The sequence below is a fragment of the Ostrea edulis genome, chromosome 3 (assembly GCF_947568905.1).
Source record: "Ostrea edulis chromosome 3, xbOstEdul1.1, whole genome shotgun sequence".
Lineage (NCBI taxonomy): Eukaryota > Metazoa > Mollusca > Bivalvia > Ostreida > Ostreidae > Ostrea > Ostrea edulis.
The window spans coordinates 86,443,761-86,466,065 of record NC_079166.1 but is presented as its reverse complement, the minus strand read 5'-3'; the positions used below and the strand labels follow the sequence as shown (position 1 = coordinate 86,466,065).

Below are 22,305 nucleotides of genomic sequence, written 5' to 3'. Positions count from 1 at the left end.
TACTTTATTTTTCAATATACAAAGTCTATAATTAAAATTTATTTTCTGTCCTTAAAACCTGAAAGCGCCTACTCCTGATAACGCATTCTATGAAAGTACAATCTAAAGATACTACTACATAAGATTTATCCTTGAAAGTACAGTGAGTTGGCACCTGCACGATGCTAAAATATTAGGGAGACCAGATTTTCCCCCCCTAATCCTGCGGTCTCCCTAATGCAGATAATTATATACCATTGGTCTATCTAAACATGATTTCATATATATATATATATATATATATATATATATATATATATATATATATATATATAATTAATATATATATATATATATATACATGTATACGGAACTATTTTGGTGAGGGCTTTCATGTTTTGTATATAGATTCTTTATGACAAGACCTTTTTATACCTTAGTGTATGATCTTGAAATTTGACCTACTTTTAATTAAAATCTTACCTATTCATATATCTCCTAAACTATTTAAGCTTTCATATTTTGTAGATATTTCTTATGGCAAGGTCTTTCATTTCATATCATAATCTATGACCTTGTGACTTTGGTCCTATCCAGAACAGCAAGATCATGCTAATGATATTGGTGTTGAGGCATACTAAGTATCTGTGTTGTGTGAATTCATTTTCAGTATGTTGTGATTTTTTTAGGTCAATTTTTTTTTATCACAACAGCTGAATAACGGCACGGTGACTTGTGTAAGCGATGCGGCCCACGCGTCTCTTGTTTTTGTTGGGTTTTTTTTTTTGCATGTGAATAACTAGCAAGCAAAGATGTCTGAGAAATAAATTTTGCAATAAAAAAGATAGGAATGAGAAAAATGCAAGCACATGACTGGACCCCCCCCCCATTTTTTTCGTTTTTAGAATGTACACTATTTGTGTTCTTGTGGGTATTTTTTTAAATGCAGATTCTGAATTGAATACCAAATTTTGGACCCCTGGTATACATGTACACGTAGGTTTGTAATTAACACCCCCCTCCCCAAATAAAAAAATACTTGATCTGTGCACAAGTAGAATTGCGCCTAGGATGTTTGAATTAAAGAGCAGTGGCGGATCCAAAAGGGGGTAGGGCCATCGAAGACACTGTAGGCGCGGATCCATAATTTTTTTTCCAGGCGTGGTCGAACTTTATATAATAACAGTCAACTCATTTTTCTTATAAATCATTATATTGTAAAATTTTTTTATTTTTGCAAATTCCAGGGGGGGGGGGGGGGTCCGGACCCACTCTAGATCCACCAATGCACTGGGTCCAGGGCAAAGACCCCTGCAACTACTGATTTTTAACAAAACAAGATATTTTAAAAACGTTATTGGACCTATTTCTTTGTATAAGAAAAGATCATATTTTGTGATATTTAGAAGAAACCTTTTTTTTTTTGCATTTTCAGTAGGCAACTGTAAAAGAATTTGTCACTAATGTTTGACCAGAAAACTGATGGTGTCTCTAGAGATCTAAAAGTATATATTTGTTATATCATGTATTAGAAAATACTTGAAGAAATAATACATGCCTGCTTGTATGTATTTGGTTTTTTTTTTATTATTATTAGTGCAAGTTACGTACATCTCTTGCACTGATAAATGATTGTATTGGGGGGGGGGGGGGGATTATTGATTGTGTCAAGTCTATGTTTGGAAATAATACTTGATGTTAGGGTATTCTCTTTCGAGAAATGTTGACTATTTGAAGTGAAGTGCATATAACGTTAGATATGTCAAGAACGACATTAAAACAAAAAAATTATCTACAACAACTTTTTAATTTTTCACCAAAGAAAACAGACGATATATAGAAGTTCTCTATCCGCTGGACTGTAAAAATCGGATATAGACCTAATGTATATTGACAATTCAGAAATATTGTGCAAAAATGCATATTGATAAGGCTTAAACACAATCCTAATCTCAAACTCCAATGAACATTTTCATCTTTCGACGTTAGGTCGTCGCACTGCACGTCTCTCAAAACCGGATATCTATTTTGAAGGCTTATTATACCGAGCGAAGCTCGGACGGGCCGAAGGCCCGTCCGCGAAGCAAGGCTCTAAAGGTAACACGTATACGTAAAATAAAAATTGAGAAAATCTGCAAATGAAAACAGATAATCTCTATATACGTTCAGTGAAAATTTTGTGATCCATATGGGCGCCGCCATTATGCTTTGTTCATTAGTTGCTTCTACAGTTATTCGTGTTTTAATTTTGAATGCCAAAAATACAAGACTGACGTGCAATTTGTAATTAAAACACCCAGTTTGTTAAAAATGAATGGTATGATTATTATTGTTACAGTCTTTAGCCAATCATCAAATAGAAAAACAGTAATACGACTAAATAGATGAACGAGTTCATGAGTTTCTTTAAATAAAAATATACGATATATTTACGCTTACTTTTTACCACTTTGAATTTATTGGTTAATTTTGTTTTGTTTTAACTGTCTTTTAAATTGCAAACGGGGTGTATTGTTGTTTATAATTGTTTGATTTGAAAGAGAAAAATGTCGAGCCTTAATGTGACGTCACAATGCATGATTTACGTCGGCTGGCGTTATATTCCCCGCTTTAAATGAATAGGCGGATCCTGTAGAACTGTTATCCTCGTATATCCCCCTAATAGTTAGATGTTATTGGGCGTTTAGTGGAAGGAAAATGTCATAAATAATATACATTTTGAAATGAATTAAATTGTTTATAATTTCTTGTTTGAAAGACGAAGAAAAAAGTCGAGGCTACATCTGACGTCACTATGCACGGTTTACGTCGGCTGGTGCTATATTCTCCGCGTTAAAGGAATAGGCGGATCCTGTAATTATCCTCATAGATATTCCCCTTAGTGCAAGGGGAGTTTCATAAATACATATTTTTAAATCAATTGTAATTTACGTACCGTACTGAACAGAATTATGACTATCACTTGGGACACGCCAATGACCATATCATGCTTCGCTCGGTCCGACGGTCACACCGTGTATATATTATTTTTACGGTTAATATCGCCATTTCCGGATGTTCGGTTTCGGAAAAAAATAACATAGATCTGATATTAACAAAATATATTATTCAACTTGCTCGATATACAAGAAAGTGTTTATTTTCCGCCATTTTACCATGCCCCTGCTTGGGAAACGTAAGAAGTATTATTCTATCGGTTTTAATAAACAGAGTACACTAGAGTACGATAGAGTACTTAAGAGTACGCTTGTAAAATTTCATAATTTAATGCAATTTAACCACTGTTCGTAGATGATTTTACTTTAATTTAACCCAATGAATATATATCTGGAATATATTGTGTTTGTTTTCATTATCTTAGGAATTATTTTTAGGAATTATTCTAAGTTAACTTACAGTTTACTGTTTGATCATGATCTCGATCAATTTCAACTACATATTTACATTAAAGACTATCGCATTATTATTACAAAACTACGAGGTTTTTTTAAGCATTAAATCTTTTTCTTTTGTCAACTGAACGATGAATTCCATGAAAATAAATCATTAGTATTAGGATTTAGATAAAAATGAAATAATTACTATGGATTAGAAAGTTCATTTTTAAATTTACACAGAATATCTTGCTCCAACATTTTCTTCAATAAGTTGCATTTCATTTTTTTTTATTTATATATAGAAAAACTTACAAGGGTTATTCAGAGATATTGTTTTTGTTTTCGCTGATTTCAGTACAATAATTTCCCATGTAATATAAAATTTAAAGAAGGAGCCAATTTTCTCCTAAATATGCATCATACAAACGATGCTTTATTGTTTTTATTTACATTGCAACTTTCTTATGATGGAAACGCATCTTTGTTCCATTTACTTACATATACATTATTCTGAAAATACTTACAAAGTATATAAGGTTATTCAGAGATATTGTTTTTGTTTTCGCCGATTTCAGTACAATAATTTCCCATGCAATATAAAACTTAAAGAAGGAGCTAATTTTCTCCTAAATATGTTTAACAAATTTACATTCATACAAATGATGCTTTATTGTTTTTATTTACATTGCAAGTTTCTCATGATGGAGACACATTTTTGTTCCACTTACATACATATACATGTACATTATTCTGGTGCTAGCTGTTATAATCGATCACTGTTTGCGAAAAATACCCTCCCCCCATATAAGGAAGATTGACATTTGGTAACTCCATGTACTGTAAACTGTATGACACAGGTCGGAACATATGCGAGAAGGCAATTAGATTTTGGAACGCAGTGCGCAGTTCACTATTCGCATTCTAGAACGCAGTTCGCAATTCAAATTTATATATGCATAAAGCAACACCACAGTGGAATTATAAGAATGGGGTCCCAGTTACCAACCCCAAACACTGTGAAGAGATGGTGATGGTAACCTCTCTAGTTACGGACATCCGCCCCTCCAATTTTTATGCATAACGTGTTACACTAAGTGAATAAACATCGGGTTCGGAATCATCGAAGATCCCTACCCCGGGGACTGAAATTTTGGGGATAGGGTGTTAGTGGTCCTCTCTCACCACTGTGAAGAACAAGTGATGATACTCTCACTAGTTCCAGAGATACTTTTTTCAAATAACGCATTACACGAAGTGAATAAACACCGGGTTCGGTATCATCGAAGACCCCTACCCCGGGGACTGACATTTTGGGGGTAAAGTATTAGTGGTCCTTTCCCACCACTATGAAGAAATGGTGATGTTACTCTCTATAGTTACAGAGATCCGACCCTCCAATGTTTATGCATAATGCATTACACTAAGTGAATAAACATCCGGTTCGGAGTCATCGAAGACCCCTACCAAGGGGACTGGAAGTTTGGGGGAAGGGTATTAGTGATTTTGTCCCACCACTATGAAGAAATAATGATGTTACTCTCTCTAGATACGGAGATCCGCCCCTCCAATGTTCATGCATAACACATTACACTAAATGAATAAACATCGGGTTCGGAATCATCGAAGACCCCTACCCCCGGGGACTGAAATTTTGGGGGTAGGGTATTAAAACCATCTCTAACCCATTTTTCTCCTCTGGTTAAGAAACTCCCTCCGTTCGCTGCTGTCGGGCATTTCTCATGCGTCTCATTATCCACGTCCTCCTCCTGAACAGGTGACATCTGTTCTGGTTAATACTTCAGGTCCCTTTCTCCAAACCCTTTCAACTCTGGCACTGCAATATCTTATGGGAATTCGAACCTGTCTGGGACACATGACTCATCCATGGAGAAGGCGTTAAACATCGTCTTCCCACCCAATGATTTAGTATCCAGATTCCTCCTTTCCCTAGGGTGCCTCCAGGAATCGGACTCGGATCTTGTTGTTCTTTAAATGACGCACACAATTGAGTTCATGGTTGTCCCTTTTCCCAGATGACTCGTGCAATGAGCTTTTTTTGCTTTGGCAGTGTCTGATACCAATATCGTGGGCCTTTGCAAAGAGCGCTCTGGTGTCAGCATCCATACATCCCCTTGGATAGACCCCTCTTTAGCCAACGGTGGATTGATCGTCGCTCCCTGCCTCGGAATTCTTCCTGGGCTCTATCATTGCCTTCTGGGTGCATCCTTCCAATTGAGCTACGGTCAGCCCCTCTTGAAATAGATAGCAGCCCCACACGTGAAGCACCGGATGGTTTCTGTTCATGCCCTGCTGTGATGAATGGTACATCTGGGGGAAGGATTCTGCCCCACAGTTCCTTCTACAGTTCCTCATTTCTCAGACATGTCCCTTAAATCCTTCAATGACGTTGTTCCCACCGGTTGCTGGACCTCCTCCTGGACTACCATCCTCATTTCCTTCATGGGATTAAATTGACTTGGTTTTTCGGGAACACTAGTAGTACTGCATCCTGTCCATACATGTAGCTTCCTTTACAGTCTTAGATCTACCACCCAGGGCGTACAAAACTGCATCTCCATCCTCGACTATAAAACAGCCGAGCAACGAAATGTGAATGCACATCAGGCACAAATGGAAAAGCATGTATCGCTAAGATGAGGACCCGGTCCGCCCATTGGTTCAGCGATTCTCCCACACTGAGAAACTGATTGGAAATTCATCTGATGTATGCATTGTCGATTTGAAGCGCTTCTCGAAACGTCTCAAGATCTCAGCCAGTGAGAGGTTATCGTTCATCTCCAACAACAAGGTGTAATAGTCGCTCGAAGTGTCATTTAAGGAGAAGTAGAATCGATTGTGATGCTCCAATTGTTGATTGCAAGCTAGCCGAACAATCTTGTGGAAGAAGAATTTTGCAAGTAGATTCCCCACCATACCGCAGATCCGTGTACCTAGGCGCGTTTCTACCCTTGCCAATCACGTATTCCCCTGCATAAGAGTACCGGTGACCTGGACGGGGGTGTGGGGTACTTGGCCTAGCCCACGGGCGGAACGCCTAGAGAAAAGCGTTTGTGATTTTGGTTCATCTAAATGTAACTGGGGCGGAACGTTGGCTACTCTAACCCTTCTACACCCCCTATAAACAGTGGCACCAGGCTGTGCCTGAAAAAGAGCAAATGACCCTTGCTAATGATATATGACAGTCATAGCAACGGTGTGGTGCATATATGTGCCCACATATCCACACACCACGTTGGATACCAATGATTAGATGTAATGGGCACTCCCCCAGACCTAGAGTCAAGGAAATGGAATGCGTAGCTTTTGGGATGTTGTACTGCATGGTAAAGGACCAGAGGATCCTTTGAGATCAGGACAATGGGGGGACTTCAGACCTGGTGAGTTCCAAGAATAACCCCGGCACCAACAATAGAGCATCTATGGGATACGGCCTTGGTGTAGGGATATGCTGGCGATGACAAGAACCCCTGATACAAACCGTGATCGTACTGGCTTGGGGTCTGGTCATCAACCTATAGGTGAGGGGATTGGACTGATCTCTCCAACACTGGAATGAAGGGATGCGGTGATTGGGGTATGATATTCTGGGAGGATGGCAGAACTGGATATGTGACCCACGACTGTATAGTCGTAGTAGGCCTAGCTGGGATATCGGACATAACTGACCCCCTCCTCCATGGGAGACGAGTAGTCGTCAGTCAACCTATCTAAGTCCCTAAAACTAGAACTTTTCTTAGGCGAAGCGAAACTAATCAAGTTATCCGCGGAGTCGCACCTACACTATGGATCCCCATCTAAAATATAAACTGTCAATCTCCTGAAAAATGAACTGGGGACCAGTAAACCTCACCCCTACAATTGCCACCCCTAAACCTTCCACCCCTCTCTCAAAGAAAAAGGCAAGGACGGAGAGAAATAATCACGCAGGGTCTATCATACCGCCACGGGCACTTCCACTCTATGGGTTGTCTAAACTAAATCCTACATTGCCTCCCAACCTACGCATGTGAAAGTACAGGGATACGGGGTTATGTCGCGCTATCGCTGGGGCATCCGGAGAGGGCCACAAGCCAAACAAAGAAGATACCTCATCCATAGACAAGTTTTATTACAAAATATCTAAATAATTAATTCTATCTGTCTAAAACAATTACTAAACCTCATTTTAATTCAAATTGAATAACATAAACTCAACTGAAAAACTCCGACAAAATGGCGGCAGACCAGCTTACTGCAGATAAACAAATACTTTGCTATCCCCCATGGAGATAACTCCGTGGGCTGGAGTTAGAGTACCCCATAATTAATCTTTAAAAAGCTCTGAAAATGGACCGAGACTCGGAAGGCCCAAGGTGGGACCCCAGCAGTAGCAAACTGTGGGTCGAAAAAAATTCCTAGGATTTCCCCTTCATACCTCTTATACTCTTTTTGTGGACACTTCAACGATTAAGTTGTTATTAGTCTTCCTTACATATGATCTTACATGATGGAAAATCATGAACTTTGGGGTGAGCTTAATTACCCTTATAGGCCTATTTGACCCCTTAGAAGGGTTCTATATTCTGACTTCGTTGCCCTCTATCCTTATATCAAAATTGTTTTCTTTCATCACCCAATATTCAAACATAAGAAAAGTCTGAAATGTTGACCAGACCTTGAGATCGAGGCGTAAGCTTGTACCCCATCAGTCCAAAACTGAGAGCGGAAAATGAGAGTCCGAGGGATCCCCTTCCTTGCCTGTACACTGCTTTTGCGTACTCTTCAAAGATTAATTTGTTATTACATGTACTGGGGTAGACTTCATTATGACCCCCCATGATGTAAAATCAAGAACTTTCAGGTAAGTTAAATTTTCCTGATAGGCCTATGTGACCATTAAAATGTTGTATATGTTTGACTTTGTTGTTCTGTATCTGTATCCGTCTATCAGCTTGGTTTTCTTTCATTACCAAATATTCAATTATTAGAGAGGTCTGAAAAGTGGCCCCACCTTTACGAGGTCCCGGGTAATGTGACTCCTTGTATGGGTTCTATATGTTTAACGTCATTGTTCTTTACCCTTTATGGCTTTTGTTTTATTCCAACACCCTATAGTCAATTATTAGAAAGGTATGAAAAGTGGGCCCACCTTTGCAAGACCCCAGGTGGTACCCCCACAGCCCTAAAGTAAGGGCCGAAAATGATAACCTTAGGGATCCCCTTACTTGTCTACATACTCATTTAGCGGATTCTTCAAAGATGAAGTTGTTATTAGCCTTCATTATGACCCTGCATTATATAAAATTAGGAATTTTCAATTGAGTTCAATTGTACTTTAAGGCCTATGTGACCCAAAAAAGGATTATCTGTGTTTTACCTTGTTGTTCTCTACCCGTCTATCCGCTTTCATTTCATTCATCACCCAATATTCAATTATTAGAGGGGTCTGAAAAGTCCAAAGGGGGTACACCTACAGCCCCAAACTGAGAACGGAAAACGATAGCTTTGGGGGTCCCCTCCTTGCCTGCATACTCCTTTGTGGATTCTTCAAAGATTAAGTTGTCATTGGCCATCACTATGACCCTACATGAAATTATCACCCTACATGTAAATTCAAGAATTTTCGAGTGAGCTCAATATTGCCGTTAAAGCCCTATGTGACCCTTTCAAAGGTTCTATATGCTTGACTTCATTGCTGTCTAGTCCTTTATCAGTTTTGTTTTATTTCAATACCCTACAACCATTTATAAGAGAGGTATGAAAGGAGACCATAACCTTCGAAGGCCCAAGGTGGCACCCCTAAGGCATCAAACTGAGGGCGGTAAATGATAGTACTAGGCAACGGGGTAGGCGTCTTCAATGATTCCGAACCCAATGCTTATTCATGAAGTGCATTGCATTATGAATAAGAATAGGAGGGTAGGATACGTAACTATCAAAAGTATTTTCAACAAATCTTCACAATGGTGGGAGTGGACTACTAATACCCGACCCCCAAAATGGGATAGGGGTCTTTGATAATTCCAATCCCGATGTTTATTCAAGTGTAATGAATTATGCATAAAAAATGGAGGGGCGGATCTCCGTAATCAGAGAGAGTGCCATCATCATTTCTTTACAGTAGTAGGAGTGGACCACTAATACCTTACCCCCAAGAATTTCAGTCCCTGGGGTAAGGGTATTCGTTGATTCCAAGCCCGATCTTTAATCACCAAAAGATGGAGGGATGCATCTTCATAACTAGTAAGAGCACCATCACCATTTCTTCACAGTGGTGGGAGAGGACCACTAATACTCTACCCCCAAATGTCCAGTCCTCATGGTAGGGGGTCGTCGATGATTCCGAACCCGATTTTTATTCACTACGTGTAATACGTTATTCAAAAAAGTTGGAGTAGCGGATCTCCATAACGAGTAATAGTACCATCACCATGTCTTCACAGTTGTGGGGGAGGATCACTAATACCCTACCCCCAAAAATTGAGTCCCTGGAGTAGGGGTATTCAATGATTCCGAACCCAATGTTTATTCACTTAGTGTAATGCGTTATGCATAAAAATTGGAGGCACGGATCTCCGTAACTACAGAAATTAACATAACCATTTCTTCATAGTGGTGGGAGAGGACCACTAATACATTATCCCCAAAAGTTCAGTCCCCGGGGTAGGGGTCTTCTTTGATTCTGAAACCGATGTTTATTCACTTAGTGTAGTGCATTATGCCTAAAAATTGGAGGGTCGGGTCTCCGTAACTAGAGAGAGTAACATCACCATTTCTTCACAGTTGTGGGGGAGGACCACTAATACCCTACCCCCAAAAATTGTGTCCCTGGGGTAGGGGTATTCAATGATTCCGAACCCAATGTTTATTCACTTAGTGTAATGCATTATGCATAAAAATTGCAGAGGCGGATCTCCGTAACTACAGAAATTAACATAAGAATTTCTTCATAGTGGTGTGAGAGGACCACTAATACCTATCCCCAAAATTTCAGTCCCCGGGGTAGGGGTCTTCTATGATTCCGAAACCGATGTTAATTCACTTAGTGTAGTGCATTATGCCTAAAAATTGGAGGGTCGGGTCTCCGTAACTAGGGGGAGTAACATCACCATTTCTTCATAGTGGTGGGCGAGGACCACTAATACCCTTACCCCCAAATTTCATTCCCCGGGGTAGGGGGTCTTCGATGATTCCGAACCCGATGTTTATTCACTTAGTGTAATGCATTATGCATAAAAAGTTGAGGGGCGAATCTTTGTAACTAGAGATAGTAACATCACCATTTCTTCATAGTTGTGAGAGAGGACCACTAGTACCCTACCCCCAACATTTCAGTCCCCGGGGTAGGAGTCTTCGATGATGCCAACCCGATGTTTATTCACTTAATGTAATGCAATATGCATAAAAATTGGAGGGTCGGATCTCCGTAACTTGGGATAGTAACATCACCATTTCTTCATAGTGGTGGGAGAGGGCCACTAATACCCTTCCCCAGAATTTCAGTCTCCGGGGTAGAGGTCGTCGATGATACCGAACCCGATGTTTATTCACTAAGTACAATGCGCTATTTAAAAAAATGGAGGAGTGGATCTCCGTAAAAAGTGAGAGTAGCAGCACTATTTCTTCACAGTGGTGGGAGAGGACTACTAATACCCTATCCTCAAAATTTCAGTCCCCGGGTAGGGGTCTTTGATGATTCCGAACCCAATGTTTATTCACTTAGTGTACAGTCCCTGAGACGTTCTACTTTATCATTTTTCTGTTCGCTCACCGTTCGTTCACCGTACGCTCACCCTGCGTTCACTGTTCGTTCACCGTGCGTTCACCGTGCGCTCTTCGTTCACAGTTTTGTGTTCAGCGTGCGCTCACCGTTCGTTCACCGTTCACAAAGCGTTGAACGTGCGCTCACCGTTCGTTCATCGTTCAGTCTCTTCATTGTCATTCGGAACACCAAAGTGAAAGGACCAATCTTGATAGCAAGGCGAAAATCAAAATTGAACGTGTGCGTAAGAGTGGAAGGATACTTTCTTACTATATCAGAAATTTAATTTTGAAGTACAAAATGTCAGGATTATCAACTGTGAATGCCAAAAGGTTCATTTGAGCTTCATTTAAAAACAATTCTAAATGGGAGACGAATATAAGAGCTTGTCGTTATGAATTTAACCCAAGTACAAAAAATAAGGCAGTTTCAGGTAATGAAAACCTCTTCCCCTGTGTTCACAATTTAGCATTTACAAGTTCGGGTACAAATTATTATAATTATTTTGCATTGCTTGACAAGAGCTTTAAACAAGTCATCCCCCCCCTACTTTGAAAAGTAAAAGCAAACAAACAATGCTACATAATGTACATTGTACCGTATGTTAAACTGATATAGCTATTTTTACGCCTATATGTATGAAAGACATTGTCAATAAACTGATATTTTCTACTCTTATCAAATTTGAAATTTTTGTAACATTTGTCCTTAATGCATAGATGTAATTGTTTATCTGGTACGTTTCTGCATTAGCCTTCAAACATTCTACGGGTAGTTCAGTATTATAAACAGTTTTATCTACATCAAATATATACAAATATTGCACGATCTAACAGCAATCTATGGTCACATCAATAACAAAAATAGAAAGTTTTGTACTGATTATTTCCTCGGGTCGATGTTGCTGCGATAAATGAATGACACAAAATGTAAGTAGGAATATTTAATACTGTTAGGAGTGTTGAGGTGTTGACACAGGGTATACCGTCCGTATTGTTTGTTTACTGCATCTATCTTGATTCCTTCGGGGGTGTTTGTTAATTACAGATATCCCAAACGATCGAACTCGTAAAGTTTGAAGTCATACATGCACACCTGTTAATTCTAAATGTCACTACACATGTAGACTATAGTGTTTTCCTTTTCACATGCATTGTTTATATATTATACCCATGTATTAAATGTTTCGGTACATGTAATGGTATACACGATGTTCATACGAAATTTGCTTTTGTTTGTGTATGATTGTTGCGTGTATTAATGTAAAATTTGCGATGATTTCATGAAATATATACATGTATACTCGGTACTTGTACAAAAATATATTACATTGAATATATCCAGAACAGTAAAATATGCTGTATCACGATTCCGGTTTATTAATTGATGAAATATACATGTAACTGTATTTTATTACTTGATTATGAAATAAGTAAAATCCCAGGTAAAAATCCGAAACATTCCGAGTAAATAGATCATTCTGCGTTCAGCGTGCGCTCAGCGTTCGTTCACCGTTCACTTTGCACGCTGCGTTCGCTCACCGTTCACCAAATTGCGTTCACCGTTCGCTCTGCGTTCATTCACAGTTCGCTCTGCGTTCGTTCACCGTTCGCTCAGCGTTCGTTCACCGTTCGCTCTGCATTCGTTCACCGTTCCCTCACCGTGCGTTCACCGTTCCCTCACCGTGCGTTCACCATTCGCTCACCGTTCAAGTGGGAAAGAAGAACGTTTCAGGGACTGTAGTGCATTATGCATAAAAACTGGAGGGTCGGGTCTCCGTAACTAGAGAGAGTAACATCCCCATTTCTCCATAGTGGTGGGAGAGGACCACTAATACCCTACCCAAAAAAATTCAGTCCCCGGGTCGGGGTCATCGATTATACTGAACCCGATGTTTATTCACTAAGTGTAATGTGGTATTCAAAAAAAGTTGGAGGAGCAGATCTCCGTAGCTAGTGAGAGTCCCGTCACTATTTCTATACAGTGGTAGGAGAGGACCACTAATACCCTATGCTCAAAATTCCAGATGATTCCGAACCCGATGTTTATTCACTTAGTGTAATGTGTTACATGTATGCATGGAAATAGGAGGGGCGGATCTCCGTAACTATAGAGAATTTCGTCACTATTTCTTCATAGTGGTGGGATAGCATCACTAATACCCTTTCCCCAAAGTTTCATTCCCCTGGGAAGGGGTCTTCGATGATTCCAAACCCGATGTTTATTCACTTAGTGTATTGAGTTATGCATAAGAATTAGAGAGGCGGATCCTTGTAACTAGAGAGAGTAACGTCACCATTTCTTCATAGTTGTGAGAGAGGACCACTACTACCCTACCCCCAAAATTTCAGTCCCAGGGGTAGGAGTCTTTGATGATTCCAACCCGATGTTTATTCACTTTGGGTGGGATCTCCGTAACTAGAAAAAGTAAAATCACCATTTCTTTATAGTGGTGGGAGAGGACCACTAATACCCTCCATCCAAAATTTCAGTTCCCGGGGTAGGGAACTTCGATGATTCCGAACCCGATGTTTATTGACTAACTGTAATGCGTTATTTAAAAAAAGGTTGGAGGAGCAGATATCCATAACGAGAGAGAGTACCATCACTATTTCTTGACAATGGTGCTGAAGGACCAGTAATACCCTTCCTCCAAATTTTAGACCCTGGGGTAGGGATCTTTGATGATTCCGAACCCGATGTTTATTCACTTAGTGTAATGTATCATGCATAAAAATTTGAGGGTCGTATCTACATAACTAAAGAGGATAACATCACAATTTCTTCATAGTGGTGGGAGAGCACGACTAATACCCTAACCCCAAAATTTCATTCTCCGGGGTAGGGTTCTTCTATGATTCCGAACCCGATGTTTATTCACTTAGTGTAGTGCATTATGCATAAAAATTGGAGGGTCGGATCTCCGTAACTAGAGACAGTAACATCACCATTTCTTCATAGTGGTGGACAGGGACAACTCATACCTTACCCCCTAAATTTCAGTCCCCGGGGTAGGGGTTTTCAATGATATCGAACCCGATGTTTATTCACTAAGTGTAATGCGTTATTTAAAAAAGTTGGAGGAGCGGATATCCATAACTGGAGATAGTACCATCACCATTTCAACACAATGGTGGGAGAGGACCACTAATACCCTTCCCCCAAAATTTGAGTCCCCGGGGTAGGGGTATTCGATGATTCTGAACCCGATGCTTATTAACTTAGTGTAATAAGTTATGTATTAAAAGTGGACGGGCGGATCTCAGTATCTAGAGATAGTAGCAACACCATTTCTTCACAGTGATGGCAATAAACGAGTAATACCCTTCCTCCAAAATTTTAGTTCCCGGGGTAGGAGTCTTCGATGATTCCGAACCCGATGTTTATTGACTTAGTGTAATGCATTACGTATAAAAAAAATTGAGGGGCGGATCTCCGTAACTAGAGAGAGTAACATCACCATTTCTTCATAGTGGTGGGAGATGACCACTAATGCACTACCCCAAAATTTCACTCCACGGGGTAGGAGTCTTCGATGATTCCAAACCCGATATTTCTTCACTTAGTGTATTGCATTATGCATAAAAATTGGAGGGTCGGATCTCCGTAACTAGAGAGAGTAACATCACTATTTCTTCATAGTGGTGGGAGAGGGCCACTAATAACCTTCCCCAGAATTTCAGTCTCCGGGGTAGGGGTCATCGATGATGCCGAACCCGATGTTTATTCACAAAGTGTAATGCGTTATTAAAAAAATATGGAGGAGCGGATCTCCGTAACTAGTGAGAGTACCATCATTATTTTTTCACAATGGTGGTGAAGGACAACTAATACCCTTCCCCCAAAATTTTCAGTCCCTGGGGTAGGGGTTTTCGATGATTCCGAACCCGATGTTTATTCACTTAGTGTAATGTATCATGCATAAAATTTGGAGGGTCGAATCTCCGTAACTAAAGAGAGTAACATCACCATTTCTTCATAGTGGTGGGAAAGGACTTCAAATACGCTACCCCAAAAATTTTAGTCCCCGGGGTCGGGGTTTTTGATGATACCGAACCCGATGTTTATTCACTAAGTGTAATGCGTTATTTAAAAAAGTTGGAGGAGCGGCTATCAATAACTGGAAAGAGTATCACCACCATTTCATCACAATGGTGGGAGAGAACCACTAGTACCCTTCCTCCAAAATTTCAGTCCCCGGGGTAGGGGTATTCGATTATTCTGAACACGATGCTTATTCACTTAGTGTAATGGGTTATGTATAAAGTGGACGGACGGATCTCATTATCTAGAGAGAGTACCATCACCATTTCTTTACGGTGTTGGCAATGGACGACTAATACCCTTCCTCCACAATTTCAGTTCCCGGGGTAGGAGTCTTCGATGATTCCGAACCCGATGTTTACTCACTTAGTGTAATGCATTATGTATAAAAAGTTGAGGGGCGGATCTCCGCAACTAGAGAGAGTAACATCACCATCTCTTCATAGTCGTGGGATAGGACAACTAATACCCTACCCCAAAATTTCAGTCCCCGGGGTAGGGGTCTTCGATGATTCCGAACCCGATGTTTATTCACTTAGTGTAATGCATTATGCATAAAAATCCTGGGGGGGGGTTGGTTCTCCGTAACTAGATAGAGCAACATCACCATTTCTTGATAGTGGTGGGAGAGGACCACTAATAGCCTACTCAAAAAAAATTAGTCCCTGGGGTAGGAGTCTTCGATGATACCGAACCCGATGTTTATTCACTAAGTGTAATGCGTTAATTCAAAAAAAAGTGGAGGAGCAGATATCCGTAACTAGTGAGAGTGCCATCACTATTTCTTCACAGTGGTCGGAGAGGATCACTAATACCCTATCCCCAAAATTTCAGTCCCCGGGATAGGGGTCTTCGATGATTCCGAACCCGATGTTTATTCACTTAGTGTAATGCGTTATGCATAAAAATTGGAGGGGCGGATCTCCGTAACAAGAGAGACTAGCATCACCATTTCATCACAGTGTTTGGGGTTGGTAACTGACACCCCATCCTTATAATTCCAGTGTGGTGTTGTTTTATGCATATATAAATTTGAATTGCAAACTGCATTCTGGAATGCAATTCTCTATTGAATTGCGAATAGTGAACTGCGGATTGCGTTCCAAAATCTAATTGCCATGGAAGCAAATGTGCGAAAAAGAATCAAAGTACTTAAAGTACCGAGAATGGCTAGGCTTGGCTTGTAATGATGTTGTATCGATATACAAGTTATGATAGTACTATTAACATATCAAACCAAAATGTTCAATAATTTCCTGCAATTGCTAAGTAAAAGAAATAATAAAATATTGGAACACTTTTCTAAATAAGTATAAATGCATGCTATACTAGTATTTAAGATGGACATTTCTTTATGATATAATTTTCATGAAATGGAAAAAAGAAAATGTTTTATAATAATCCATATTGGTGTTCGATTTAGTTCGATCCTTATTGTAAAACTGATTTATAACGTAATGGGACTGTTGAGAACCAGTCTCTGTAAGAATCATGTAAAATCGAGAAAAAAAGTGGCATAGTCATATCTGATGATTTACTTTAAAAGTGACTAAAAAGTAAATGTTAGGTTATTTTTTAGCATACAATGCACTCAGTATCCACAGAGACAGTTATTTACAAAAATATCAGGTTTAGCATATGTGTGCCATCTTTTCTATATTCCCATTAAAACCGCCTAATTTCAGTTGATGATGAAAATATTTATCAGAAACTATGCAATAAATATAACTTAAAAACTAAAAAATGATAGTGTTAAATGTGAAAATATGTTTAAAACTATTCGGAAAGCAGTATATGAATGCACCAGAGTTCGATACTGATCGGGGTTATTTTTAAAAAAAAGTTATCTCCCTTGCACTACTCTTATGTATTGGAGATAGGATTGTAGTATGACAACATGTATACAACATGGCGCGTAAAACGCTGGACTTACAGGTAACACACAAATGCAGCATTTCGTTGTTTACAAAATTCCCATGTTCGACATTTTCATCAGAATATGAATTTATATTTAATTTGGTCTATGTTAAAGACTGCAATAAGGCTGTTTCGAGTCATTTACGGTATCTAAACATTTCATACGATAATATGTCTTAGGGCGTGACCGTGTTTGAAGGCGAAGCAAAAAATATTGGCATTAGTATCTAGATCCATAACAGGACCAAAATATTCCGAAATATTACCACCTAACATGCGAGGACAGAGCTCAATCAAAGTATTCTAACTTTACATATTTTTGATCCACCTATTTATTGAAAGCGGGACAAGCTATGCAACTGATGTAAATAGTGCATTGTGACGTCATAAACATCGTCGTTGTTTAGCCCATATACCAGCATAGGAAATATTCTACAATAAAGCTTTAACCGAGGAATGTTTACACTAGTATATGATTAAGAAAATAAGATTTACATGCTTTTACGGATTTTATGTAACATCTCAGAACGACCTGAACTTGGGTACACGCGATTCAAACATGTATATATGTGTTACCTATAGGGAGAATTCCGCTCTCTAAAAACTCTAAAAACACATTGACTTGTGGCTTTCTGAGCTGTTTGCACACCGGAATATTCGAATCCATTCCATTTTTACCGTATGTCCATACTATTGCGATTCTCTTGGATTAAACTGGAAGAGGAAAACGACAATGTGTCTGTCCTAATGTGCTTTCCATCTCGTGTTTCTTTGAGTGGGGTCAAACAATGGTCTACATAATATTTTGTTGACGTCATCATGTCGCGCAAAGAGGGTCGTGTACCGAAGTGGGAATTTTCCTTAATCGGAACTCCGTGCCAGCACTCGTGACGTAGAACTGACCCTCATTCACATTTATGCACATTGGGTATTTGCCATGTAAATACCTGAATGATTCCACAGTACTAGCTACAAGCCTAATACATTTTATGTGTCAATACATTATACATGTAGTCTAAAGATATTTTTTGAAATCGTGAAAATTAAATTTTCTTCTTTTTTCTGAGTATCAAATAAAATGTATACGATTACATGTTACGAGTGTATCAAATATCTGATATTCTATACCACTACAGTCAAAAAGCTCATTACTCGTATGTATTATTTTCTACGACCAACAATTGGCAATTGTACATGACTGGCCACAAAACAAAATATGGGAAGTTTAATATTCATTAATAAAGTTCAACATTAGTTGAAGTACATGTACCTGTAAAAAATTATTCATCATAGCAATTTGCTACCGGTAAACATATAAACACAAACTGTTTAACTGTTATTTACCTTGATTGGCCTTGAAGTTTTCCTTCCAAAACTTTACAAAATTCACAACGGTTTTTCGTAAAAGGCACCATGCCTTTGTCAATAATTTTCATTTAGAAAAACATACAGGTTTTCGTTAGCAGCCTTGACTATTAAAACACAGGTATTGCATGCATTATTGGCGTGCTTGTTGAGAGTCCTGTTCACAAACTAAATAGTGCCCAGGTTGGAAGCTTATTTCAAACTCGACAGATGATAATAAACATATTTGACATGAAACATTCATAAAAACTAGAAGCATGTTTCAATTAAGAAAAAAAATCTAGATGAAAAACGTAATATGAACAAAAAATGTGTTCGTGAGGGAGTCGAACCCGGTCGTTTTAATAATAGAAGCCATCTTTTAAAATTACATATAAGAGTCGACGACCTTGTCCACTGAACCACGCAGTATACCGTACATTAAAAAGGACAATGAAGTTGAAAATAATACCAATAAAGTCGTTTCGATGTTTTTAAATTTACAAAAAAGACCCTAGTGAAACAAAATTTCAAAGCGACAGGTTTTTTTAGAGGAAAACTCGAAGAACATGTTGATGCTAAATGCAAGGTGAAGATAACGAACAGTGATCAATCTCATAACTCCTACAAGCAATGCAAAATAGATGGTTGGACAAACACGGACCCCTGGACATTTTGTTTCACGCAGGCAGTGTTTCTTAAATTCGAGGATACCCCTCCATTTTAACGCTAAAAATCATATAAATCGCTTATAGGTTGATTTAAACTCGAAATATTTTGGCTAATTTTGTCAATACACGTCTTTCAAACTTATTTTCAAAAAATATTGAATCACGACATACGTTCCAACTGGTTTTATCATATATTTGAATAACTTAAATTTTTCGATCTTTCATGCAACACCTTTAGGGAAATGAACATGAGACGTGCAATATCTTATTTCATTACAGGTACGTTTATAAAAGACATACATTCTCTCTCTGTTATGGAGTCCTGTCCTGCGGTAATAAAACCAGTATATTACGCGAAAAAGATAACTGATACCATCCATATAAACTTGAATGTGATATACTTGATATGAAACTATTTGCTTTCATCTAAATCGGAGGTAAAAAGAAAGTATTCTACTTATTTTTGTATGTGCGCCAACAATGGAGATATGTATATATTTTTCAGTAACATCCCTTTTATCTCTCTTATTACTTATTTCAAATTTTATATTTCTGGGTAAACTAAATAAAAGTTTTCCCAGGTAAACAATCTGTTGGATTTGATGCGTATTTTGAAAATCATTAACATTGTCTACAACTTCTTCGAACAACCCTCGTACATATTTCAACAGTCCGTGACAGTCCGTGTTTTGTCAACCTCCCACAGAGAAGACCCACACGGAAAAATCTACAATCCAAGCAGTCGTATCCAATCTAACAGAAGGCTTATACGGCAAAATCTACAAGCCAAGCAGTCATATATAATCTAACAGGAAACACACACGGCAAAATCTACAAGCTTAGTAATCGTATCCAATCTAACAAAACCTGCAAAACGTTCGTCGACAGTGTAGCTGACCCTAATGAAGACTTAGTTTTATATAATATGTTATAGTCAAACAAATCTTTCTTTTTTTTATTTGCTTACTGCTAAATTCAACACACCAATTGACTTTACTCATCAGTGCAAAAATCACTGGAACTAAACTTTATCTGTGGTAATCATTCGCGGTTGAACTGTGTTACTGTGTGGTATTAGTTGACATTTGTGTACTGTGAATTACTTTGTTAGTAATGTGTGACGAGGGCACGGATAAACGACCATTGTGAATATATAATTTTGAATTTATAGTTATAAGATGTAGTATCGTTTCACTTTACGAAATTGTGTACACACCCGTTTCTTATATTTGAACTTGGCCGGTATGCATGACTATATTAGTATCTGCAGTCTGGCGTGACGGTGACCTAAGACTGTTCTCTACATTATCCTGAGAGTTAGCGAAGTGGTTTTCATTGTGCATTCTAATTTTCTTGTGGCATTTTGAAATTTGCTTCTCTATACCTGGGCGAAGTGCATGACTGGCTCTGTTGCATGGTCCGCCATTTTTGTAACTATTAACTGTTTGGTTTTTACATTTACTCTTTTTTTTTTCTTTTTTTTTTTGCTTTTCATCATATAACTTTATTATCTTTACAATGTTACTTGTCTATAGTTATGACAGTTGGCATAATGCATGTTCCACGGTGGTTTAAAGAGCCTGTGATTGGCAACATTCGTATGATAGAGTTCAGTTAATATTATGGTGTTGAAAAATCACATACTTGGACTTCTTCAAACAACATATTTAAACTTCAATCAAACAGAGTAAAATTTTGTGCGAATATAATGTGAACCCATATAATCGTCTAAGGACGTTAGGTTAACGTGAATTGAGCGTGACATCATACATACATATATGAACGATGTCCATTACTGTGTTTCCGTCTTTGAGTATTTGGAAAGAGTTCCATCACATTCGCTTTATTACCTTATGTACTAGTCAATTTTCTTATATTATATACATTTTCGTTGCATCTATCTGTAAATACAGTACCTATAATCCTGATCCAGTGATGTTCTCATTTTCTACGAAAAGGGGTACTTTATGTTAAATTGTTTAAATGATGGTAAATTGTTTCTAGATAATGCATTTTAAACTCATTTAACAGTCAACCTGAATTTCGGACCGCCTTTTTCAGATTTTTGTTCAATATTAACGAACGTTTATCGTGTAAGGTGATTGAAATATCGTACTGATCTTCAATATAAATTTTAAACTGATTTTACAATTAACTTTAACTTTGGACCGTCTTCTCCAGACAGCTTCAGGGCCAACGAATGTTTGTACATGCGCAGAACAAATTCTCCTAGCGTTTGAACTTAGGTTACATGAATACTACGTTTTTTGTAACAGAAATGTTGTCTTGCAAGATAGCAATTATGTAACTATGTTATTTCTTTAAGATTGATACCACAGGGTGTGCGACTTTATTTTATTTTCTGATTAAAATGGTTTCTTCTCAAATATTTGTCACCATTTATGTTTTTTCTGACATACCCCTGCACAGCATCTATAACTAAATTATAAACTGTTTTCATTACCATTTTTATAAAATATCATGAAATATGTTCATGACGCTCAATGAAATCCTAAACATCATTAAAAAAAGATGTGTGTGCCAATTTCTTTACCAAGCACAACCTTTGCTTTTCATTAAAACTGGTTATTCCGTCTTTGAATATACGGGTAAATATTTGCATTGAATGGCAATGCCTTCTGAAAAGGTGCTACTTACCAGAGGTATCTGTTTTCCATCTGGATTTAGCCATGGATAATTGAAAATCTGAAAAAGTGAATGTGATATATATATATTATTACTACAGTAACTTGATCCGAAGAGTCGGATCACGTCGAGTTGACAGGCGCGGATCATCAGATCACACGAGACGCGAAGCGTCGAGTTTGATCTGATGATCCGCGCCTGTCAACGAGACGTGATCCAACTCTTCGGATCAAGTTACTGTAGTAATGATAAATTTATTATATACCCCCTTCTGAATTTTAAATCCGCATTTATAAGATGATACATGTAATCCAAATTATCAAAAACACAGACATACCATGAAATTATGTTTTGTGTACGTAGTTTTGTTTTGTGACGCGGTCAATATTTTCCACAAATAACGTTGCGTTGATGCATTGTGACGTCATTGTGACGGCATCAGTTTCAGAGGATACTGATACGGAATCAGAAAACCACAGTGTGGTGATCCGGAAAACCGGATCACACGCTGTGAAATCCACAGTATCAACGAACGATACATTGAAGGGTATATAATAAATTAGAA

The 22,305-nt window shown here is 38.3% G+C and overlaps 1 protein-coding gene across 3 annotated transcripts in view; it reads right to left on the bottom strand.

The window, feature by feature from the left end:
• LOC125675780 (uncharacterized) overlaps positions 1 to 21,795 on the bottom strand; it is a 113,941-nt gene extending 92,146 nt beyond the window's left edge. For all 3 annotated transcript variants that reach the window (XM_056159303.1, XM_056159302.1, XM_056159304.1), the window contains exon 1: positions 21,753 to 21,795. In XM_056159303.1, coding sequence (XP_056015278.1) covers positions 21,753 to 21,786 — 34 coding nt within the window. In that variant the 5' untranslated portion in view covers positions 21,787 to 21,795. The remainder of the gene's footprint in view (positions 1 to 21,752) is intronic.
• Positions 21,796 to 22,305: the final 510 nt, after the last annotated feature.